Source organism: Amborella trichopoda, chromosome 2, assembly GCF_054954075.1.
Source record: "Amborella trichopoda isolate Santa Cruz 75 chromosome 2, AtrichopodaSantaCruz75HAP2 v2.0, whole genome shotgun sequence".
Lineage (NCBI taxonomy): Eukaryota > Viridiplantae > Streptophyta > Magnoliopsida > Amborellales > Amborellaceae > Amborella > Amborella trichopoda.
The window spans coordinates 9,454,669-9,480,782 of NC_142337.1; the positions used below are offsets into that span (position 1 = coordinate 9,454,669).

The 26,114-nt window shown below is 37.7% G+C and overlaps 1 protein-coding gene across 31 annotated transcripts in view; it reads right to left on the minus strand.

Annotated features, from left to right (window-relative positions):
* Positions 1–26,114, minus strand: part of LOC18443303 (protein HESO1) — a 51,174-nt gene that overhangs the window by 10,518 nt on the left and 14,542 nt on the right. For 24 of the 31 annotated variants that reach the window (XM_011628366.3, XM_020672849.2, XM_020672856.2 and 21 more), the window contains 4 exons: positions 24,301–24,483; positions 21,123–21,307; positions 1,464–1,559; positions 313–358 (listed from right to left, as the gene is read on the minus strand). In XM_011628366.3, coding sequence (XP_011626668.1) covers positions 313–358; positions 1,464–1,559; positions 21,123–21,307; positions 24,301–24,483 — 510 coding nt within the window. Of the gene's footprint in view, positions 1–312; positions 359–1,463; positions 1,581–9,753; positions 10,024–21,122; positions 21,308–24,300; positions 24,484–26,114 lie in introns of those variants that run through there. The other 7 variants (XR_016049086.1, XR_016049085.1, XR_016049084.1 and 4 more) reach the window with 4 other exon arrangements.

Below are 26,114 nucleotides of genomic sequence, written 5' to 3' on the forward strand. Positions count from 1 at the left end.
ATATCGCGAACCTATTTAATACCCAAAATAAAAGGATGCATCCACTCCAATAGCAGTTTAGTTCATCTATCCAATACATTATCAATGAAGCATAAAGAATATAATTCTTCAAGTTTAAACAATTCATAAAGCCATCATGGATTTATTGAAACAAATAGCATCAAAGTAGAAAAGCCTACTAATATTTGGCAAATATTCATAGAGGATTAATGTCAAATAACATCTCTTCCAAATGGTTAATATGGACATAGCATATCATGTAACCTAATCAATAACACTCGACTACTTATTCTAATGCATGAAGAGAACTACCTCTGAAAAGGACAGAAAAGGGAGGAAAAATTGGAGGCACTCGTGTCTGTGTCACCAAGAAAAAGAAATCATTAGTCATCTACCCAAATGAGAAAATGACAGGGACCCATCTGTCAATATTATCTTAAGGATAAGTTTTTTTATTTCAAAGAATTCTTAAAATGATGCATGGCCAAAAAGAAGAATTGCAGCCCATTTTATGCGGATGGGGACGAATGGTCTTGGATACTGATCGCCATATAGTTACAATGGTGGAGGGCGGTGGCGAGGTCCCCAAGTGGATGAGGGCCTTTTCTTGCCCACATCCCCCTTTCTACAAATAAGAATCATTCTCATAAAAAGGGGGAAATTAGGGAGCTTGCCCAACTTAAAAATTATTATAGGGATGGAGATAGAATTCCACTCATGTCAGAGGCACGATGGGGGAAATGGAACTATCAGCTCCCATCCCCACAATAAAATATTAAGAAAGAGAAAATAAAATGAGTTAAGAAAACCATAAGCAAGTAAATTAAAATATTAGTACTGCTACTACTATTTTTTTATTATTGATATTATGATCATTTGGACACAGAACTCTTATTCATTTCATAATTTGCTACTTGAATGAGGTGCACCCCTTTGCCTTTCGTTGCTATCATCACAATCTCTTTGTATATAGGGGTAAAGCCTTCCAGTCCACACAATGTCCAACATTTATTACATCTCGCTGAGCATAATATGCATAGCTTATTCCATTGCAGTCGTATGAAAAGCAAGACAAAATTGGACTCCCATACTTTACATGAAATGAGCTACACAAAGCTTATTCTAAAGTAATTGATAGATGTAATAAAATGTAACTCGAGATTTAAATGAAGAACAGTAATCCCACGGATAACGCATTACTATTCTCAGTTTTTGTCCCAGCATTCCTATAAAGTAGGAAATTTGACAGTTCAATTTCCAACTAAAAGTGCTACTCATCAAATAGTAGAAAACCAAAATAAAACTGAATATCTATTGAGTAGCAACAATTGACAAATTAATTCCCCTTCTTCTTCTTTATTTGAAGACCGACAAGAAAGTCTCCTGAACAAAAGAAATTTCCTTTCCTACTCAAACAAGTTAAACAGCTTTCTCAACATGATGCTGTAGGAAGTATGTTATACCTGTAAATGGAAAGCAGTTAATACAATTAGTGACAAAGAGTTCAGAGTTTGATTCCTGGAACTGTTTATTTCATGTGCCCTTGCCCATGCTTTCATCTGCAGGACAGAAACTGGGAACTAAGCAAACATTTTGTCACCAAAAGGCCTTAATGCTAGCAAGACAAAAGTCAACCACAAGGTTTCGCAAGAAAACATGCCATATTACACAACTAGCAAACCGACTAGTAGTACAAGGCACTTTTAAGTCATGTATATAAATTTAGTATATGAGATACTTAAAGCAGAAAAGCTGACAGGGAACATAAGCCTAAAGGAAATTGATTAAAGAAAAATTACCCATGATGGGAAACATATACAAATGAACTAGAGTTGGTTTCAGCCAGCAAAAAGAATATAAAGCTCATAAGGAAAACAAAGTAATGATGGCATTGTGGCCTCTCTTGGAGTAGTTTAATTGTTTAATTTATATTAGCTCTTTTGAGGAAAAAAAAATGAGGCTTAATTAAGGATACAGATTTTTTTTTTTTTTTTTTTTTTTTTTTTATAAATCAGTGGAAGGGTATTTATGTCATTTCTAGTTGCAGAGAATTTTGGTTAGTTTAGTCCCTTCATTATTTTATTCTAATTATGTGTATTAAGGTCATTTTGTTTAGGTTAAGTTTTATAAAGGGGAGAGGCAGATGTCCAGCCCCTTGGTGCTTATCTTTGAGAACTTCGAGAAAGAAAGAAGGCAAGGGAGTGGGGAGAGGCAGATGTCCAGCCCCTTGGTGCTTATCTTTGAGAACTTTGAGAAAGAAAGAAGGCAGGGGAATGGGGAGCAGAACGGCCTTCCTGTATAATTTCATTAAAGGCCATCAAGGAGGAATAGCGCACCTCCCAAGGTCCCTCCCTTCCAAGATATATTTCATTTTATCCCTCTGTTCTTTCTCCCAACTCTCTTCTTGTCCTTTCTCCCCTTTTCTTACACTAAATTCTTTTAGCCCTCCCAATTTTTTTTCCTTCCATTTCTTTCCCTAAATTCTTTTGTCATTTTCCTCAATTGTTTTTTTTTCTCCCTTATTTTCCCTATTCCCTTCTTCCTTCATAATTTTGCTTTTACTCCAAACAACACATCCCATTATAAAAAAACTCATTAAAACCCTAAAAGTAACCCATTGGTATTTCCTAAATAATCCAAAATACCTTAACCTTAATTACAATTCTAAAGTGAAATCCCCAATTTTCATACCATTGACTTCAAAACCCTAAGGACTACTGTGAAGACCCTCCATAATTAATTTAAGGTTAATTATTCCATCCAGACTGTAGACTAGCTTTAAATTTGACCAGAATAAATTTTATTTAGCTAATTTTGTTTAAGGACAGATTTCAATCAATTACATATATCATATCTCGAGCGTTAGAGCAAATTTCCTAAATTGCATGTTGATTTAACAAGTTTGTTTTAGTTTTGTGGATGATTATTTACTAAAATATTTTATACATTTAACCTTGTTTGAATGTGAAACTGAACGGGAAGTTCTATAGGACAGTTGTAACAACAACCATGCTTTATTGGATAGAATTTTGAGCTGTCAAGAAACAATATATCTATAAAATAAATGTAACTGAGATGAGGATGTTGGAGATAAATGAATGGCAAGACAAAGAATGATAGAACTCGAAATAAATATATTTGAGGAACTTAAGGGTAGCTCCAAGAGGTGATAAAAATAAGGGAAAGTAGACTTGGGTGGTCAGGTCATCTGCAGTATGGACCTAAAACAGCACCAATTAAGAGGGATGATATGGTTCAAGCTGAATGCACTAAAAGGGCAAGGAAAAGGCCCCAAAAGATATTAATGGAAATAGTGAGAAAAGATTATGGTGACTTATGGTCTGACTAAGGGTATGGCCCTTAATAGAGTGGAATGTGAACAAGATTCGTGTAGCTAGTTGGGATAAGGCTCAAATGATGATGATGATGAACCTTGTTTGAACAAGAAGTGCTCTCCAAAGTTTTTACGGTCCTGTAATCAAAGATTATTGAGTGACTAATCTTACATTACATTAGGTTCGTAATGGGGCATGTTTTTTCATAAGGTTAGAGATCCATTTTTTAGTTGTTTAGGGTCAGCCCTAGAGTTTTTAAGGTATCCATTAGGTCTATAAGGTGTTTTCCATTCGTTGTTATGTTCCTTAGGTGTTGTCCTACTTAACAATATAGTGTTCCTTAAGGTTTCAAGTGTCCCTAAGATCTTTTGATTGCTGCCCTAGAGTTCCCATGTTCGGAATGTTGTACTACTGGTCATCAAAAGCTTAGGAAGTGTCCTCCCTCAAGTCTTAAAAACAAAAAACAAATTCCCATATTTTTTTTTGAACATGGCAAAAACAAATTCCCATATTAGGGTTAGTTGAGTCCACATTCCATGCCATATCAAGGCAATGTGAATTAAGGTCAGGGTTAGGACCCCAGGTTTTGGCCAAGCCCATGGACATGGTCATTAAAGATTTGACCAACACTCCCTTTACGAATTAGGAAGCAGCAGGAAAAAATTGCGAAGGTTATAGGTGTTAGGGTGGTGCTTCATCTTAACACTCAGCAGAAGCCTCACGGAGATGATAGTGTGCATGGTTCCAGGAGGAACCAAAAAGTAGATGAGCAAAAAGATGAGCAGCATGAGGACTCTTATATGGAACTTGGGCAATACCATAGAGGACAGCACATAGAGAACTAATTGGCTAGGGTATTAAGAAGGAACCCTTGAGTATGGGATAAAGGTCAACGTGAAGCACTATCATAGACACTTGGATCTCGATGAGTTCTTCGAGTGATTAGAGTATCCATTACTTCATTGAATGGAAGGATCTTCACAAGGATAGGACGTTGACATTTGCTACCATGAAGCTGAAAGCCTATGCAATTATCTGGTGGACGCAACTTCAAGAGAGTACAGTTGGGCAGGGAAAGGAGAATAGCACTTTGGCACAAATAGAATAGAAGCTTAGACAAAAGGTAATTATTGTCTGATTATAAGAAGACCCTTTACCAAAAGCTACTCGCTTTGAAGCATGCCACTAGATCTGTGAGAGAATACACAGAAGAACTTCACTTGCTGCCCTCATGTAATGGCCTCCAAAGGGATGATGAGCAAGTCATGACTCAATAATAAGCCAGGCTGCATTATCGTATCCATGATCGGGAATTCCTTCGTACCTCATCAAGTCTTGAAAGCGCCTATCGACTTGCATTGAAAGTTGAGAAGCATTTCCAACGTCCTATTAATAGAAAGGGGAATCTAATTGAAGGTCTTCGAATTTCTCTAGAAAGGCTCAAGCATCTGGATATGCTAAAGCTACCACACCGAAAATAGCACCTTCATGTAGCACACCACCAGCAGGTGCTGAAATAAGATGAGACATTCTTAGCCCTAGGCCACAAAATTACACCTTTAGTGTGGAAAAGCAGGCCATCAATCAACTGAATTGCCTTGTAGATCGTAAAACTCTCAAAATATCTTGATGGAAAAAGTAAAAGATGAAGAAAATGAATAGGGTAAAGCTGATTTTGAGGATAGAGTCAGTTAGGGTGAGGATGTAGGAGACCAGAAACACGAAGATGCTCTGGATTCAATCATTGCCAGAGATCCCAAGAAAGACACTTTTCATCATATAAGGTCACAATGTCTCCAAAGTCCCTGAAGTTGATGTGCAATTGCTGCAAAATATTTTCCACACCACTTGTACAGTGGGGGGGAAATTGTTCATGATTTTCATTGATAGTCTAAGTACAATGAACAACAAACTTTGCTTGAAGAGCCAAAAGTTAGAAACACTACCATATCACATGTTTGAAGGGGGGAACCTCATCCCTATTCAATCATAGTGTCTTGTGAGTTCTTGATAGGGATAACTTATAAAGATGATGTGTGGTGCAATTTGGCCTCCCTGGAGGTGTGTCCCAATTTGTTTGATCATCCATGGCAGGGTGGTAACAAAGCACACCATGAATATAGTAAATGGAGGATAAGGTTCTAACACCAAGTGTTTCAAAAAGCGCTAGGCGACACCTAAGTGGTTGGGGAGGTTCAGCCGCCCAGCCCTTAAGCAGGCACCTAGGTGAGCGCCCAGAACCTGGGCGGCCCAGTAGAATTTTTTTCTTTTGGGTTTTTCTCTCTCTAAAATAAGCTCTAATGGGTTTTAGGTTTCAAATAAACCTAAAATCCACAATTTTAAACCTTTAGTATTAAAAAAAAAGACTCAAAAATACCCTCAACGAGGGGCATTTCCGCCCTTGGGCGGGGCAGGCCCTGGGCGGACAGGCGCCAAAGGATAACCGCTTTTTTGGGCGCCTAGGCCTAGGCGATGAGCCCAGGCCCCCAGAATCGCCTCGGCGGCCACCCAAGCTTTGGGGGGTCCGCTTTTTGAAACACTGGTAGTACCTTCTTTTGAATCTTGATGGTGGATCAACGGAATGGATGGCTCACCTTGGATCAACGGCCAAGATTTGATCTTATTAATTATAGCAAATCCTAGGGCATATAAAATATATAAATAGATGCTCACCCACCTCATAAATTCTACACCAATTCTCTCTCTCACCAAATCTCTCAAAGGAGGCACGCCCCAACCTAGGTTTCAGCTCTCTCCCTAAAGTTTGTAAGGGGGCAACGCCCCAACCTAAGCTTGGGATCTCTTTCTCCAAGATAGCCCAAGGGGCAACGCCCCAACCTAAGCTTGGGATCTCTTTCTCCAAGATAGCCCAAGGGGCCACGCACCAATCTAGCCTCCAAGATCTCTTCAAGGTGGCACGCCTAGGCTAGGATAGGCTTGTGTTTTCTAAAGGGCACGCCTAGCTAAGGTTGGTTCTTGATTTATGGGTAACAAAAGGGAGCATCCCCTAGCTAGTAGATCTCTCCCTCTCTATTTGATTTCTATCTCTCATCTCTCTAAAGATCAAGCCGAGGGGACTTGAGCAAGACTAAGCCATTGAGGCACTAGGTAGTTGGTTCTAGATCGAGATCTATATGCCTTTGAGAGAGTTTTGCCACAAGTAGGAGAATCAAGAGATCAATCATTGATCCCAAACACCATTAGAAGGAGACTCGGCATGGGGTGTACTAAGCCCAGTTGAGGTAATCTCGGGCAATTTTACTTCTTTTTTTATTTAAGGAATTGTATTCAATAGTGGTAGCAAATGAAAATCGTGTTTCTTTAATTTATATATACCGTGCTTGATCACATAGTCCAGCTTTTCATTGGTATCAAAGCTATATCTACTTGATGCCCTATTTCCTTTATTTCACTTTTTTTGGTGAGTTGGGAATGAGATATAAGAAAACCAAAGACTTTTATGGTCAAGTGATACACCTCCGAAAGAATTATTGGCATGTTCAAACACCGAAAAGGCACTCTGCAGAATGGGATATTTTGTGCGATTTTGAAGCAGTGATATGAAGAAGATAATGAGGCGTTTATCTATTGAATACTTCAGTGTTATTATCTATTTTTTCGAGTAGGATCTACTTGCAAAATTTCAGTGGGATATCCTAGGGGAATTGAGAGTTATCGACTCATCAATGAAGGGTCAATTCAGACCCTGCAAAATCAGGGAACTGCCCATTGAGTTCCATAAATTTTTCCACCAATCATATGATTTTAATTTGAGTTTAAATTTGATTGTAAGTCATCAAATGGAGCCTCTTTCCAAAAAAAATAGTTTTATGAAAAAAGTCCTTGTGGTTTGAAAGATATTGTCATTTTATTGAAGGGTGCGCAAGTGTTGTTTTCTACAACAAAAACTGTTTTAATGACTTGGAAGTCATGATTTTATTTCTATTAATGCTTTAAGGCCCACACAAAGTTTTTAGACTGCCAATTTGAGTCTAGTTTCAAATAAAAATTATTTGAGACAGATATATCCATGGGAAATAAGGAATCAAAATTTTGGATTTGAGAGAAGTCATCTTGAATTTTCTATAGTTTTGTGTGTTCTCATTGAGATGTGAATATTTATATTTATCAAGCCTACTTAACAGAGTGATATGAGGCCTGTACAGACATATTTGTTGTCACTCTATGTCTGCTTTTAAACAAAATAGGTTTGAAAGGGAAACTCCATGAGGGTGGAGAGGAAATGCAACTTTACTAGAAGGTTTTCATCTTGGAATTCTGCAATATGATATATTTTGTGACGTGAATATCATTCATTTATTTCTCTGAAGAAAAATATTACTTGAGATTCACACCATGATGTTATGCTTTGGTTTTGAGTCTAGTTTTCAACAGAAAAGGTTTCAGGATGAAATCCTTTATGGATTGAGAGAAACAATTATTTATTGAGATGTGTGCAACCTAATTTGCTGCTAGGAAAACTGTATTGTGATCTGAATGTCATTAAATAGAAGATCCACTAAATGTTATGATTTAGGGATGGAACTTAGCATTATTTTGTATTTTTTAGTCTATTTCAATACTCAAAAAGTTTCAGAGATAAACTCTTCATAAGTTGAGAGATATCGTATTTGTATCATGGGATGCTAATCTTCTATTCTACAGTAAATTAAAAGATGTGGCATGTTGACGCACATCTTTGTACTCCTCATAATGGAAGCTCTTTTAGAGCTCATTCAAAAGTTTTATAATATGTCATGAGTATGATTTATAACAGTAAAACTTCAAAGAGAGGTAATACAAGGTTGACGAGATATGAATTGCATAAAGAAGAAGAAACACAATATCTGTAAAAGTAGTTTGGTTTCTTCGCAATGAAGGGATATGTAGAAAGGCTTGGTGGTAGCATAGAAACTCTAACGATCAGTAGCAGAATTAAATTTGTGATCTTTGGAATGATGGGATGAAGAAGAGTATTAATTTATATATGTATAGGATAATCCAAAGGCCGAAGAGGTGGATTCTTCATCGACATGTAAAAGATGAAGACCAGGTGTTTCTGCATCAGTAGTGTGCTCTTCCAAGATCACAAAAGTTCGTCAGCAAGTAAAACTAAAGAATCAAGAAAGCCAAAGTACCACATTACATGGTTTTGAAGTATGAAATATATCCCACAGTACATGGTAAGGTCGTATAGGGAAAGAGGATTTTTATTTTATAATTATATTTTGGCTATTTGTTTATCAAAATGTATGGAGTATAAGGACATTAGGTGATAGGTGCTAACAAATTTAAAAGAGCCGGTTTTTTAATAATTCAGGTTTTTTTGTGGCTTCTTGTGCTTGAGAATGAACTACTTAAGGAAGTGATACACATGGAGATGTGGTTCGATCAAGAGGACTATGAGCCTAAATATGAAACACGAGAGATGGGTATGGCTCATTCAAATATGTAAGCATAAAGGGAGTGTTCTGATAAAACTTAGTCTTAGTGACCAACCTCCTAATAATGTTCAGTAATATGATGTGTTGCATGTGATGACATCTCATTATAAGGTCTCCATATTTGCCAGAGAGAAGTGTTTTGTCAAGATTCTTTTTATAACCATTCTTTAATCAAGCTTTATTTTGAATAAAATTATAAGATGGACTTTTGGATTTGTTTTTGTTGCCATTTACATGACTTGGTAGGTAATTAAAGGTGAATGCGACAAAATGATTTATGAAGACTTAGCATGTATTTTAAATTGGATCATTTGAGAAAAAAACTTAAGTTTATGAATATGGTTTTGAAAAAACCCCATAGTCTTCCGAGGTCCACTAAGTCTGTATGAAAAATCATTCTAAACCGCCATACTATTTTATAACTATTGCTTGTGAAAATATATACCAAGTCAATAGCTTTTTAATAAAAGGGAAAAACATTGAGTCTTGAAGGTATTTATAAAGTCAGGAGAAAACTGTCATTTATTTATACACTGGTTTTAAATACCCATATGCCTTGACCTATGTTTTTCAATTATTTAGAATCGTCGATTACTTAAGACCATGAACCATAGGAAATGTCATAGGAAGGCCATCCTAGTAGGCCTCCTTGACACATGCTGTGTGGATTAGACAACTTGGTTAGTGTGGGTTTACAACCAAGAGACTAATGCAATTGAACCTTTATGGTCCGAAAAATGGTTTTAGCTTTTTGCGAAACCAAACGGACATTGAGTTACTATTTGGTATGAGACTTGCTACACTTCCCCATTACACAGGTATGAAAATGCTAAGATAACATTTTTTATGTGTTATGTTTGAATGGGAGCAGTTAACAATCCCATGATTATTTCTAGCATCTTGGATATTCAGATATACAGGTACCCTATTATGAAAGATCCAGATGAACTCAATATTCCAGTGGGAGCACCCACTTGTGTCTGACAGGCCAGCTGGAACAACATACTGTTGTTCACCCATATAACCCGGATGCGTGGCATTAGTTGTATGGCTACAAAAGAAAGCAGCTTGATTGAAGAACTGCTTTTAAGCCTATGAAGATACGACCCCATGCGATGAGGGTACGTGATGATCTTCTACGATAACAGGTCCATGATTCACGATGCGACTTGAGAGATGGACTACGACCACATTCGGGATGAGATCTGAGCAGCAAAGAGAAAGAGGAGCTGCCTCCATAAATCCTGTGACAAAGATCGATGATGAAAGCCATGATTAATGTAATAAGAGAGAATAAGTGAAAAATGCTTGAGAGAGAGATTGTGATTGGGGGGATGAGAAAGTGAGGAAGAGAGATTGAAAGGCCTTCAAAGGCTAAGTGGGAGATGTTGGGTTTATGTGCCCATTAAAGGCCTTATGAGATCTTGTATAAGCATTTTATATAGTGAAACATAAACTCAGTGAGATTGCAGTCCTCGTGTGGACCATACTAGGCAAATGTTATTTGTTGATACTCAGACTCGGCTCGACGTGCTAGGCCAGCCGAGTTTGGAAAAACCCAATATACCTAGGCATAGGGATGTAACTGAGAAAGGTTTAGTGAGTTAGCCCTTGATCAGGTCGGAGTATGCCCGGATGAGAGATGAGGAACTGTGTGACCCTTTTGAGTGATGAATAGCCTTTAGAGATAGGGCTAAAACCTCATCATTGTATCATCACACAGCATGTGCATATAAAACCGTATTGAGAGAGTGATCCATCATTGAGGGTGAAGCGTGTACATATGTGAGAGATTACCCTTATGCACTAATAAAGTCGTGGTTGCATCATGGTCTAGGGGATCATGGTTTTATCTCTAGGGAAGAACTTGAAATCCAGAGACTGGGATTGCATCCCCTAGTTTATTGGCTGACTTTGGTGGTCTAATTATAAGGCCCTGCAGTGGACTGTGGGTTATGAGAACTGCTGAGTCAGTTTGAGAAAGCTAGGTAAATCGTGGTCCGCAGTTGAAGGTAGAGTGCTCCTGTGCATTGATAAATTCTTAGATCTAGATGGATCTGATTCCCATCTAAATTAATTAATTTTATGTTATATGATTTTTAAAATGTTTATTTGAATTTTTGTGAATCTTCCGACATTTTATTTTGTCATTTGAATTTATAAATTAAGATAAAATCATTTTCCAATGTTTTAAATAAATTATGAGATTTAAAATTCTAAATTCAAAACAAAATATTTTTTAAAATTATATGAGACCCTATATAAAATATGGAAAGCCCATTTAACACATGTGGTATTTGGGTGGGGCCCACAAGAGGCCACCAAAGGGTGGCACGCCCCACCCATAGGGGATTATTCAAACTTGCCTAATGTGGTGATGATTATCTCATGCAAGTTGGCTTTCTAATTTTGGATGAGGGCAACTTGCACAATAAAATCAAATATTTGAAATATTTAGTAAGTCTTATGAATCAAGATTGCTTGATTCAAAAAATAAGTAATGGATATACTAAATTAGAAAGTAAAAGATATTCTTTCCTTATTTAAAGATTTGATGGGAATAGATTTAGGTAGGGAGGATAAGATTCAAGCACCTTCCTTTGAATCTTGATGGTGGATCAAAGGAATGGATGGCTCACATCTCTCACCCCACAAGTCTCCTTAGATTGATGGTCAAGATTTGATCCTACTAATTATGACACACCCTAAGGCATAGAAAATCTATAAATAAAAGTTTTCCCACCTCATAAGTCTCTACACCAATTCTCTCTCTCTCCAAGATCTCTCTAAGGGGGCGTACCCCAACCTAAGTTTCATCTCTCCTTAAAGTTTCTAAAGGGACCACACCCCAACCTAAGCTTGGGTTCTCTCTCTCCAAGAGAGCTCAAGGGGTCACACACCAACCTAGCCTCCAAGATCTCTTCAAGGTGGCACGCGTAAGCTAGGGTATCTCACATCTCTCTCTTTCAATCTTGTGTTTTCTAAGAGGCATGCCTAGCTAAAGTTGATTCTTGATTTATGGGTAGCAAAGCGGAGCATCCCCTAGCTAGTAGATCTCTCCCACTCTCTTTGATTTCTATCTCTCATCTCTCTAAAAATCAAGCCAAGGAGGCTTGAGCAAGACTAAGGTATTGAGGCCATAGGTAGTTGGTTCTAGATCGAGATCCATATGCCTTTCAGAGGGTTCTGCCACAAGTAGGAGAATCAAGAGATCGATCATTGATCCCGAGTACTATTGGAAGGAGGAGACTTGGTGGGGTGTACTAATCCCGGTTGAGGTAATCTCTGACAATTTTACTTCTTTAAATTTTATTTTTGTGTTGAGCTCTTTTATTCCTATAAAGCAATGAGTTAAGATTTTGATTTAAGGAATTGTATCCATTAGTGGGAGCAAGTGAGAACCGTGTTTCTTTTCTTTTATTTATTTGTTTCAAGAGTTATTTGTTTGAGACATTGTGAGTGGTCTTGCCAGTATAAGAATAAAAAAAAAACAACGGTTCTCACTTGCTACCATTATTGAATACAATTCTTTAAATCAATTCCTTAACTCATTGCTTTATGGGAATAAAAGACTTCAACACAAAAATAAAATTTAACGAAGTAAAATTGTCAGAGCTTACCTCAATCGGGCTTAGTACACCGACGTCGAGTCTCCTCCTTCCAATGGTGTTCGAGATCAATTATCGGTCTCTTGATTCTCCTACTTGTGGAGAAACCCTCTCAAAGGCAATATAGGTCTCGATCTAGAACCAACTAACTAAGGCCTCAATGCCTTAGTCTTGTTCAAGCCCCCATGGCTTGATCTTTAAAGAGATCAAAGATAGAAATCAAAGAGAGAGAAAAATCTACTAGCTAGGGACGTTCCCCTTTGCTACTCATAAATCAAGAACCAACCTAGCTAGGCATGCCTTTTAGAAAACACAAGCGAGGGAGAGAGAGAGATGTGAGATACCCTATCCTAGGCATGCCACCTTGAATAGATCTTAGAGGCTAGGTTGGTACGTGGCCCCTTGAGCTATTTTGGAGAGAGAGATCCCAAGCTTAGGTTGGGGCATGGCCCCCTTAGAAACTTTAGGGAGAGAGATGAAACCTATGTTGGGGCGTGCCCCTTTAGAGAGATCTTGGAGAGAGAGAATTGGTATAGAGATTTATGAGGTGGGAGAGCCTTTATTATAGATTTTATATGCCTCAGGGTTTACCATAATGAGTAAGATCAAATCTTGACCGTCGATCTAAGGATACTTGTGGGGTGAGAGATGTGAGTCATCCATTCCTTTGATCACCATCAAGATTCAAAGGAAGGTGTTATAACCTTATCCTCCCTTTCGTAAATATATTTCCATTAAATCTTTAAATAAAGAAAATATATCTTTTACTTTCTAATTTAGTATATTCATTCTTTATTTCTGAATCAAGCAATCTTGATACACAAGACCTACTAAATATTTCAAATATTTGATTTCATTGTGCAAGTTGGCCTCATCCAAAATTAGAAAACCAACTTGCATAGGATAATCATACCAAATTAAGCAAGTTTGAATAATCCCCTATGGGTGGGACATGCCACCCTTTGGTGACCTCTTGTAGGCCCCACCCAAACACCACGTGTTAAATGGACCTCCATATTTTATGGAGAGTCCCATATAATTTTAGAAAATATTTTATTTTCAATTTAGAATTTTAAATCTCGTAATTTATTTAAAACATTGAAAAATGACTTTCTCTTAATTTATAAATTCAAATGACAAAAATAAAATATCAGAAAATTCACAAAAATTCTAATAAACATTCTAAAAATCATATAACATAAAATTAATTAATTTTGATGGGAATCGGATCCATCTAAATCTAGGAATTTATCAATGCACAGAAGCACTCTACCTTCAATTATGGACTAAAATCCACCTAGCTTTCTCAAACTGACCCAGCAGTTCCCATGACCACAATCCACTACAGGGCCTCATGATTGGACCACCAAAGTCAGCCACTAGACTAGGGGATGTAATCCCAGTCTGTGGATATCAGGTTCTCCCCAAGAGATAAAACCATGGTCCCCTAGACTATGATGCAACCACAACTCTATAGTGGATAGGGGTAATCTCTCGCATATGCTTCACGCTCAATGGCGGATCACTATCTCAATGCGGCTATCTATGTATATGTCGTGTGATGATACAACGATAAAATTTTAGCCCTGTCTCTAAAGGCTATTCATCATACATAAGGTTCACACAGTCCCTTAGCTCTCATCCAAGTATACTCCGACCTCATCAAGGGCTAAACCACTAAACCCTTCTCGGTTACATCCCTATGCCCAGGTACCTTGGGTAATTTCAAACTCGGCTGGCCTAGCATGTCGAGTCTAGTCCGAGTATCAGCAAATAATATTTGCCTAGTTAGCCCACTTTATGTTTTACTACATAAAATGATACTTATACAAGCTCTCATAAGGCCTTTAATGGCCACATAAACCTAACAATGAAAGCAACAAGAACACCTAGTCCTTCCAAAGATAATAAGAAGATAACACTCTTATAAAAGGGATGTGTACAACCTAAGAAAGGTGTGGTGAAACCCCTAGTTCCTTGGAAGGAGGTGAGAAAGGTACTAGTATTTTTTAATAGAAAGCATTTTGAGGTGGCTAGTTTCATATAGTATGCACTCTTGTGGCTTTTGAAGAAGTAAAATGTCTACTACTTGCACAAGAGGGATCATCCAGAATGGGTAATTATGCACAATTGTTATTGAGAATGGTAGTAATGAGAATGATAAGCTTTGCTTTAAGATCAATAAATTAGAAAGGCTATACAACATTGCATGGTTTAAAGAAGGGAACAAGATCCCTATTAAATCGCAGTAGCTTGTGAGTTTCTTGGCAGGGATAACTTATAAAGATGTTGTGGATGTTGTGTGGTGTGCCCCTCTCGAGGTGTCACATTTTGCTTGGCTGTCAAGCAATTTGGTATAAAAACACACCATGATGGTGAGAAGAACACCTAGTCTATCACTAAGGACAATAAGAAAAATACGCTCCAAAAAAAAAAGGATGTGTTACCACCCAAAAACAGGCACTAGTACTTTTGAATAGTGAAATCTGGGGTGGAGTAAGGAGACATATAATCTACGCTCTTATGGATTAGGAAGAAGTTGAGAGTCTACCGATTCCATGAGAGGGTTCACACCTCTTGGAGGAATTTAATGAGCTCAACCCCAGAAGAGTTTCTTGATGGCCCTCCTCCTAAGAGATAGGTTTTAGGGTTTAGGGTTCAGGGTTTAGGTCTCATTCTCAGAGGTAGAATCTTACACTTGGCCCATTACAGGAGCATAAAGAGTTTCATGGGCTGCCACAAAACCGCTAAGAAAAAGACTTTAATGAGAAAGCCTGAATCCACACGTGGTCCTTGCACTTTAACTCCGAAACAAGATGGTATGTGCAAAATGCATTTGATAGTCATGCAATCAATAAGAATGCCAAAAGTATAGGTTTCCCATAGCTAGACTTGATGATATATGCTGGATATGTTGAGTTGAACTAAAATTTCTCAAAGATTGACCTCAAGAGTGGCTACCATCAAATTTGCGTTTAACTTGAAAATGAGAGGAAGATAGACTCCAAGACTCATGAGGGACTTCATGAGTGGCCGGTCATGCCCTTTAGTTTGTCCAAACGATGAACCAAATTTTATGACCATTCATTGGAAAATTTGTGGCATATACTTATTATAATATTTTGATATATAGTAGGAGCTGAGATGATCATTTAGTACACTTGCAACGAGTAATAGAGATTCTGAGCAAGAACAAGCTATATGTCAACCTTAAGAAATGTACCTTATTGAAAAGTTTTATTACTTTGGGCTACATTGTGTCAATGGAAGGGATCAAGATTGATCCAGCTTAGTTGGAAACTATCAAAACCCGGTCGATGCCAAGTTCCGTTGTTGATGTCCCTAATTTTCACGATCTCACTTCATTATATTGGAGAGTTCCCCAAAATTTTAGCATCATGAATGCACCAATTATTAATTCCATGAAGAAAGGGGCATGTAGTTGAACCCCAGAGGTAGTAGAGAGTCTCCAACTCATAAATTCCAAAAACAACAGGTGCATTGATGTTAGAGCTTTCTGAGAGTGAGATCTTTGAGATGGATCGTGATGCCTCCCATGTTAGGATAGGTGCTATATTGAGTAAGGAGGAATGCTCTGTGGTGTTCTTCAGTGAGAAATTGGACCCATACCCATTACTCGAGATACAATATCAAATTTTGTGATTAAGTTTATTGAAATCGAAAGCACCATTTGATTGGAAGGAAGATCATGTTGTATCCAAAACATGTGGTATTGAGATATCTTAATTCTCACCATACAAAAAATAGCCGGTATGTTAAATTGATCACACTCTTACAAGAATACACGTTTACCATATTGCATAAATCCAAAGTTCACAACAAAGTGGTTGGTTCCTTGACTCGTCAATTGCTACTCAAAATATTGTCTCCCACACTAGTAGATTTGAATCTCTTGAGGACCAGAACACTACTAATCCATACATTGATCATAGATGTACGTCTTGGCAGTCCATAGTTGCTGGGATCTCCCAATCTTGGGGGCGATCCCGCTCCGGAACTTGATTTGGCACTCCATAAGAGGTATCTCCAAGGGTTCTCGATTTTTAAATTTCATTTAGGGATCTCAATCCCTACTATTAGGGATCTCAATCCCCACTATTAGGAATCTCAATTCCCACCTTAAAGACCGAGATAACAACCAAATTGTTTGTAAATAAAGTCAACCATGTATATATAGTCCCATACTATACATGCTTTTTAAGGTTTGGAGCAAGATCCCCATGATCAGATCAAGATCCCAAAACGTTAGGATCTCGATCCCTAACAAATGCATTGTACAGACTGCACTCACACCGATAGGGATCTTCTAGCCTCTCACGATCCCTCACTCCTAATCCCAAAGCCCCTCCCAGTCCCATTCACGAACCCAACAACTATGTGTCAGTCTAATGGTATAGATCCTACTCATAGAATTATTCTTCAAGATGGATTTTTCTATCATGAAATTCTATTGTGTATACTAGAGAGTTCTCTTCACTAGAACATCATTTGAGTTGCATAGTGGGGGTCCTGTCGGATATTTTGGTAAAGAGACTATTACATTAGTGAAGGACAAGGATTTCTGGCTTAGTTGAGGCGTGACGTGAAGCAATATGCGGAAGAAATCGAAAATATAAAAAATTCATCGATCTTTCGATAAATCACAAAAGAGTAGTTTTTTGAGAGGTTTTTCTCACCCTAAAGGCCACGGATTTTCTATTGGGTTAGAATACCCCCTTAAACCCTTTTCCCCGCTTTTTATGGGGAAAAAATTACATATTTTGCAAGGGTTTTTTTCTGCCGCCCACAAGTTGTCACGGGCAGCGCCTAGGCGGGCACCAAGACAATAGCGCCTAGGCGGGCGCCCAGAAGCAAAAACGCATAATGCCCCCACCCAAACTGCGCCTAGGCATTTTAAAAAGTTTTCGCCTAGGTGGTCGGGCGGCTGAATTTTCGAACAATGCCTAGAACCACTACCAGATATACTGCCATGTTTGTAGCAGTGGACTATTTTTTTAAGATGCTCTATTTCATTCCTTGTCAAATGACCTCTATACTAGATTGATCGTATCTAATCGAAATAATAGATTCCTGAGTCATTTTTTGGATAACACCATGGTCAAAGTAGATACAACTCTACAATTCAGCAAAGCATATCTCCTTAAAACTGATGGGCAGACTGAAGTGGTCAGCAGTAGTTTAGAAAATTTGTTGAGGTATCTTATAGGTGAGAGGCTCAGCAAGTGGGATATGAGTCTTTCTCAAGAAGAATTTGCCCATAATAGCTTGGTAAACAGATCAATTGAGAAAATCCCTTTGTAATAGTGTATGGCCACTCCATTCCTGATATATCAGACCATGTTCCATTACCTTAAATGTGGAGAAGAGTCGAAGCCAACGACTATGCTCAATACATCCAAGAAGTACAGAAGAAAATCATCGACAGATTGAGAGCCAACTCCGTTAAGGAGGCTGCAAATGAGCATCAAATCGACCAATAATTTTCAGTAGGTGACTCTGTCATGGTAGATTTGAGGCACGAGAAGTTCCCAACATTTACCTACAACAAGTTATGTCAACAAATATTAGGGCTATGCCATATTCCCAATAAGCTAGGAGACAATGCTATCTCCTAGACCTTCTTGAGAACCTTCACATCTCGTTGATCTTTAATATTGCCAATCTCTGTAAGTTTTAAGGAGATCCACCTGTACTTTTAGATGCTAATTCCCTGGAGATCGTAGAGTTACCAAGAGCTACTAAGGACGAGATATAGGATGTGGTGTATATTCAGACCATTGATACACAATGTGGTTCATACAATAGACACTTGGTTCATTGATAAGATCACTCATTGCTGATTCTTCATCGATTGATGATATTATGGAGGAGCCGGAAGAATCTTTATCAGCGTTGCATGGAGGAATACTCGATAGGATCGAGTTCTTCCAACCTAGGGAGGATTGTTTTACGTAAGGTTATTTATGTCTTTTAGACTTGTAGAGAGTTCGTGGTATAGCCTTTTATTATTTGACTTCATTTAGGGTTATTAAGAATATTTCTGAATAATCCGTATAAATGGGGAGAGAGGAACCTCTAGCCCCTTGGTACTTAAACTTTTAAAATTTGGATAAAGGAAAAAAAAACCCAAAAAGGGCTTCTAGAATTATCTAACCGAAGGCCATAAAGAAGACACAGTAGCACCTCCCAAGGTCCTCTCCTTTCTAGGTATTCTTTAATTTCTTCTTTAGTCTCCCCCTACTATGTTCCTTTCCTTTCCTCCCTTTTCTTTCTCGAAATTCTTTTGTCCTTCCCTTTCTTTTTGTCCTTCTTCCCTTTTCTTTCCTTAAATTCTTTTATATTCTTTCTCATTTTTTTAGTTTTCTGTTTCTCCCTTATTTTCCCTATTTTCTTCTTCCTTGATATTTTTATTTTACCATAACCCTCAAAACAGAAAACTAACCCCAAAAAATAATCACAGCGAAAAAAATGCAAGTTTTTTCCACCTCAATTGGAAAATATTCTTGTCTTATTTGATTATGTTGGTAAATTGTTTGGATGTCTAATTTCATTGATTTGTCAAAAAAACCCTCTACCCCATCTCCTACTGAGGATTTTCTAAGACAAGAGGCGGGTCCAAAGTTCTTTCTTGGTAGAAGGAGAAGAAGAAGAACGCGGTTGCAGAGAATTGGGGGGAAGAATTGCAGGCCCTGCAGCGAAGGCTGCATAATCTTTCTCCCACTCTCGAGACAAGATCCTCCCTCTCACGCCACTTTCTCTCTCCTCTTTCCTTCATGCACAGTGAAAGTCAAGGTGTTAAATCCAACCCCCTTTCTCTCTGTGCTATCTCTGCGACTCTCTCTCTCTAAGTCTCTAGGAGGCAACAATGGCGTCACTCACCACCCCTCACTCTCTCCTCCAAAAACCCACCAAAGTTCTCAGCACTCTTTCTCTCTCTAAGAGATCTTCCTACTCTTTCAATGGTTGTTCTTCTGTGAAAACCCAGAAACCCCTTTCCATCACCTGCACCGCCATTTCCCCATCTTCTCTCTTACCCCACTTGAGCTTTCCAAACCCCACGAGAAAGAAAGCGTCTTCAACTTTGCTGCAGGGCCTGCAACTCTTCCCCCCAATGTTCTCAAGAAGGCCCAATCTGAGCTCTATATATGGGGAAAGTTGGGCATGAGTGTAATGGAGATGAGCCATAGAGGTAAGGATTTCCTCTCCATTAGTCAAAAAGTGGAATCAGATCCTAGGGAGCTCTTGAAAATATCAGAGAACTATGAAGTTTTATTCTTACAAGGTGGAGCAACCAGCCAATTCTCTGCAATCCCATTGAATCTCTGCAAACCTAGCGATAGAGGGGCAAAGGCTTTGTGATTGTCAAAGGCTTCACCATCATCCAAATCTAGAGAGAGAAACAAGGAAAGGGCTACACCATATCCAAATCTAGAGAGAGAAACAGGGGAAAGGAGAAGGCTAAAGGACGAGAGAACCAGTAGAGAGAGAAGGTTTATCAGTTGATGCTGCATTTCTAGAGAGCTTAGGGTTACAGAGAGGGGGAAGAGAGAGAAAGGGTGGGCATAAGAGAGAGAAGGCTCGCATTTTGAATGGGTGAGAGAAGGCTGCACTTTCATCCGAAAAAATTCAAGTCTGATTTGAATTTTTTTTTATCGTAACATTTGCCTTGATACTGCATAATTTTTTATTGCAATCTAATAATCTACTAAAATCTTGTGGTTGTCCAAACGGGTCAAATCTATTTCACAAGATTTTTGGATTGCAATCCAAAAATATTGCAATTTTGGGCACATCCAAATTGGCCCTTAAGCTTATTTCGACATCTAAATTTAAACCCTGATTTTTTACGTACCATTTAATTCATATCCCTAGAACTAGTTGTGAAGACCCTTCAGAATTAATCTAAAGTTATTATACACCTCTTCTTCTATCTAGGCTGTAGGCCATCTTTAAAGTTGATCAGAATTAATTTTATTTAGCGAATTTTATTTAAGGATAGATTTCAATCTCTTATGAATTCGAAATCTCGTCTCCCATGCATTAAAGCAAATTCTAATGGGTTATGTTAGGGTGCTCACACTACAGAGCAATTCATAACTGTACTCAACAAATTTTGATCACTTATATACACTTGTTACGTAATACAATATCTTTTTAGTAAGGGTACTTTTTGTCATTACGAGGGGTATGACATCATACACAAGGGATGGGACATCACCCACATGGAGCATTAAATGCCACTAGTGTGCTCCATATGGGTGATGTCACACCTCATGTGGATAATGTCACACTCGTCTTAATGACAAAAAATACATTTATTAACAAAATGCTCCATGTACAAAACAAGAGTATATAAAGGTCCAAAATTTGCTAAGTACAATTATAAAATGCTCTATAGTACAAGTACCCTAACAAAACCCAATTCTAATTTACATGTTGATTTACACAAGTTTGTTTAGTTAATTTTGTGGATGGTTACCTACTTAAACTATATATATTGAACCTTATTTGAATTTAAGGTGTTCTCCAAACATGATTGAGGGTCTTCTAAACAAAGGTTAATTAGTCACTAGGTCACATCAAGAAATATCCATATTAGCAGAGAAAAGATGAATGAAAACTGTTCCAAAAAAATTTTAGAATACTCGGTTGAAAAGCACCAAACTGCATATCATAAGATAAAAATAATGGACTAAGCAAGACTAAGGATATACCAGAAAGCACAATTCTCGAAACCGTTCATCAATGGAAGAAATTTGCCGCAAAATTCCTGATCTCGTAATACCATCTACATTCTCAATGGAAATATCACATTCAATTCCAGTTCTGCAATCCTTAAACTTTAGAACCGGAACTCTAGCTCTCAAGACTGGACTGACACCTGAAACCAATCCTCTACCTGCAAGCAGGAAAAGTACAAATGAACGACCACAAACAAAATTGGAAGACAATATTCATTTCATTAAACACTTAAATTTTTATGGAAACAGATTCCACGCAATATGAATCGTCAAAGGCAATCTAGTGAATTCCATAATTTAAATGGTGAAGTGACAAGAAACATTAGCTCACAATTGTGCAAAAGTAAATTAGTTAATAAATCAATATAATTTAGGAAAGAACTAAAAACATTATTAGTCATAAATGTTCTTCGTCATCAATATTTTTTGATAATTGAAAATTCTCCTACTTTTTTATTTATAATCTAGAAGAAGTGCAACTCCTCCCATCCTTCCATCACTAAACCACTGATTCCAGAATCCTCAGGACAGTGGAATGGGAATAAAACATTCTCAGAAGTTTGAGAAGTATAACATAAAAGGCCTAAAATTGGGAGGTGTTGCACTTGTTCTAGATTAAAAAAAATCATGAAATAAATACTTTAAAAAAAGTAATAGATTAACGAGAATATATTTCAAAAGAAATTACGACTACCTTCTGAATGATTGTTTTGTAACTGGGAATGTCTTGGGCATAACTACTCTCCAATGAAGTAACATATAAAATTTGTTGAATATATACTATTTTTTTCAAAAAGAGCGACTTTCGATTCTTGGGTCGATAATCCAAGAAAATAGAGAGATTGAGGAAGAGGTCGCCCATAGAATTAGAGCTGGGTGGGCGAAGTGGAGATGCACAACTGGAGTTTTATGTAATCACCGCATACCAATAAAGTTGTAGGGAACGTTCTATAAGACAGCTATGAGACCAGCTTTGCTTTATGATGCGGAATTTTGGGCGGTCAAGAAACAATATAACCATAGGATGAGTGTAGCTGAGATGAGTATGTTGAGATCGATGAGTACCAAGACAAGAAGGGATAGAATTCAAAATGAATACTTTGGGAGAATTTAGGTGCGACTCCAATAAACGATAAGATGAGAGAAAGTAGACTTAAGTGGGCTGGTCATGTACAGCGCAGATCCAGTACAACACCTATTAGGAGATGCAAATTAGTTCAAATGGAAGGCTTAAAAAGGGCAAGGGGTAGGCCCAAAAGGATATGGTTGAATGTAGTGAGAAAAGATATGGGGACTTATGGCCTCACTAACGGTATGTCCCTTGATAGAGCAGAATGGCGGATCTGGACTCATGTAGCCGACCGCAAATAGTTAAGGAAAGGCTATGATGATGATGATGATGATGATGATGATGTACTATTTTTTTTCAAAGACACATTTAAGTCCTATTCTTTTATCTTTATTGTTTCTTTTTAAGGAGAGGGCTTGTTGGAGCTCCCATGAAATCACCAGAGAAAAGGCAAACATGGGGTCCTATGACTCTCATGCCCATCCAAATAATAATTGAGGCTCAGGGAAGCAAGCTCCCCATTCCCAATTTTACTATGCCGGCCAACATGTGGCTAGTTCCCAATCTCAAAAACATGGGTAAATATGACCAACATCCTCCATTACCTTTTCTATGAGATGTAGAATAGATAGCCAACTCAATAAAAATGAGAAGGGACTGTCAACTTTGTTATAAAATTTAAGAAGTATAAAGATTACATTTTTTAATATAAGGGAGAACACATCTTGCAGATGAAGGTAACAAGCTCCAGAAATGAACGAGCACATTCCATAGAGAAGGGGATTGGTTTCCATAGGCCATTCTACTCTTGGACAATGGAAACACAACCCCAAAATGAGAATGATCATATCTGAGAGTTCCCTAAAACTAAGATCAAAAAGGCATTCTACAAGAAGTAACTTCAGAGCTTCCAACGATCACAAACAACCATGAAATCAAAATTGCCATCCTCAACAACTATTGAACATCCGTTTCTTTCGTTAGAAAATCTATTATCTTAAAACAGGATTAAGGACCACCACAAAGGAATTTGTAGGTTGTCACTAACCCATACAGAACTGCATATGGATCATTTGCAGTTTACCACTCCCAGATTTCCTAAATGAGATCGACCTTCCATTCCTTCAAACTCGCCACTGCAAGCACTAATTCCAGCAAGCTCCAAATCCTAGTCGTCAGGGCATATATCCTGGTGAAGGATAGTCGCTTCATGATCAAAAGGCATCTATGTTGAACTTTGTGTCCACTACTAATTTAGTTAAAAAGGTCACAACATGTCAACCACCCATGACATGGAAGGCCCAAAGTACCAAACATAACTTTTGATTCTAAAGTAATGTTCAAAAGGAGATTTAGTAATGCTTATGCTAAGCTTTAGTAATGCTTATGCTAAGCACATCATGCTGAAAAGGAAAAGACCCACTAATAAAACCACTCAGACATTTTCCCTTAGAAATAAAAGAAAAAATAACAAAGAAGCAAACCACTTTGAAATGTCCTCATAGTTCACCCCTACTCCAATTACAATCAAACAAGAGCAGGCAATCTAGGGAAACACTTTGAAGGAGACATACCTCAGCAACTCCCACTAGGCATAGTAACAAAGCATGTCAACATTAGGATGCTTTAGGATGGAGGATTGGCGTTTGTTTGTTCAATAGTATTTAGTGACCAGAAAGGAGAGACGCATATGCCAGTAAACATTCAGATGCATTCAAAATTGCAGATCTCCCCGTGTTTCACAGGTGTAACTAGAAGTATCTATGATCACAGGATTTCTGCACATCATGTTGCTTTGGGATCCCCCTCTTTGTTTCCCAATTCTTATAGGAACGAGAAGTCCTATGTTCAGCTTCAAACAAATGGGGAGCAAGAACATCTTTAATGGTAGCAATTGCATTTCGTAAGTATCTACACATGAATGGAGGAACTAATTGGCAAAAGTTGGTACTGCCATTGAAGGACCATAGAGATAAGCCATGATAAAACAATAATAGAGCATTCTTATGATAGAAGTAATTATGAAATACCATAGATAGATGGATGTAAAAAAATTAAAGTAGGTCAGTAATGACGTCTTACACTGAAGAGCATATAATGCCTTTGAAAATTTTCGAAGTATTGCAATCTTTTGCTCCCTAGGAAACTCAACTCCACTGGAGCCAAAATTAATAGATAGATCAAGGTCACTGCTCAAAGTAAACATATTCATAACATAAGAACCCAAGGCCTCAACATTGGCAATATGACTGCCATAACCACTACCTGAAATGAAGAAACATGAAAGCGTAGTAAGGTTTAGTCATTCCAATTAAATGAGCATCAAAATCTTCTTAAGAACAGAAGAAGTAACAGGAATAAACACACATGGGAAAAGGACAACTAAAGTTCAACACACACACACGCACACACATGGGCGCACACATACACACACATTGCATTATCAGATTCAAGTTGGCCAGGGCATGTTTTAGATTACGTTTGGTTGTTATTTCTGTATTTAAAGTTGTTATTTCCATAACTTTTGGTTATGGAGTGGTCATTTATAAATTTGATTATATCCTCATCAAGAGAGTTGTTAGAATATATACATGTTAAATATTCCCAATAATGCCATTACTTTTTCTAAGGTATGCCCTTGCATTTTCTTATGTATTTGCATTTTCTTGTGTATTTTACTGGTTTAAATTGTTCAATGCTTTAATTATTTAGATTTATAAAGGTACTATAGGAATAATATATTAAGCGCATTGAGCAAAAATTTAATAGAAAGATTTAACTATTGATGTGCATGAATGGATGCTCATTTTAGATTTATCGTTCTAAAAGATGGATCCTTCCAAAAGATTTCCCTTTTTAGATCTTTCACTCTCTCAATGCCCTGCATCAGAGAGAGTGCCCTATTCATACATCACTTTCCAATTGTTTTCTTTATAATGGTGACTATATAGAAATATTTATAAATATTAAATAGTTAAAAAAAGTGCTCATGAGAAGTGAGAGAAGCAGCCCACAGACCAGGTGCTCCAGTGCAAAAGAATATTTTTGTACAAAAACAAAGTTTGATAGAACCAATAAAGAAGATATTAGTGGTGAATGTATGCTTTGACAAAAAAGAACAAAGTTAGACACAAAGAGTGGGGGAGGCAAGGAACGAAAGAAAGAAAGAGGAGATAAAGATGATCAGCAATGGAGGGAGGGAGAATCAGAGGAGTAGAACTAACAAGGGGGAGGGAAGAGAGAGAAAAGGTGTTGGAGAGGGACATCCCACAAGTCCAGAGCTCAGAGTAAGGTAAAAGGCAACCCATAAACCCAGTGCTAAGAGTGAATAGGGATGGTGGAAGCCTGCAATATCACTTCCCATGTTTAATTTGTTAGATATTAATGTGACCCTGCTTTGAGAAGAAAGAGATATGGAAGAGCTATATATCATTTTGCTAGGGATTATCTATTCCACAGGTTCTCAGAAAAACGTCCTTCTAGTTTGATGTACCTAAGTAAGGTCTCCTGATTTACTTTTAATTTCTCACAATATCTCTTTCTTAATTAATAGGCTCAACCAATTACACATTGAAAATGGTAGTTGGGGCTCTCTTAAACCTCTCACTTTCTTTCCATAAAATTTATTTATAAAAAAAACATATATCCCATTCTATAGTCCTGTAATCCATAAGCATCCCTCATTTTCTAATCCGTAAGCCCCCTTCCCTCATTCTGTAATACATAAGCCTCCTTCCCTCCCTCCCTCTTTTTCTCCATTTTCATCAACAAATAGTAAATAAATTATCTTGTTCAGTACATAATATCCCAGTAGATAGAGCAAAATAATCTCAGTGTCTACATCCTGTGCATCACACAGGGTAGAATGTTAGTGTGTTTGTGCGTAAGTGCGCTTG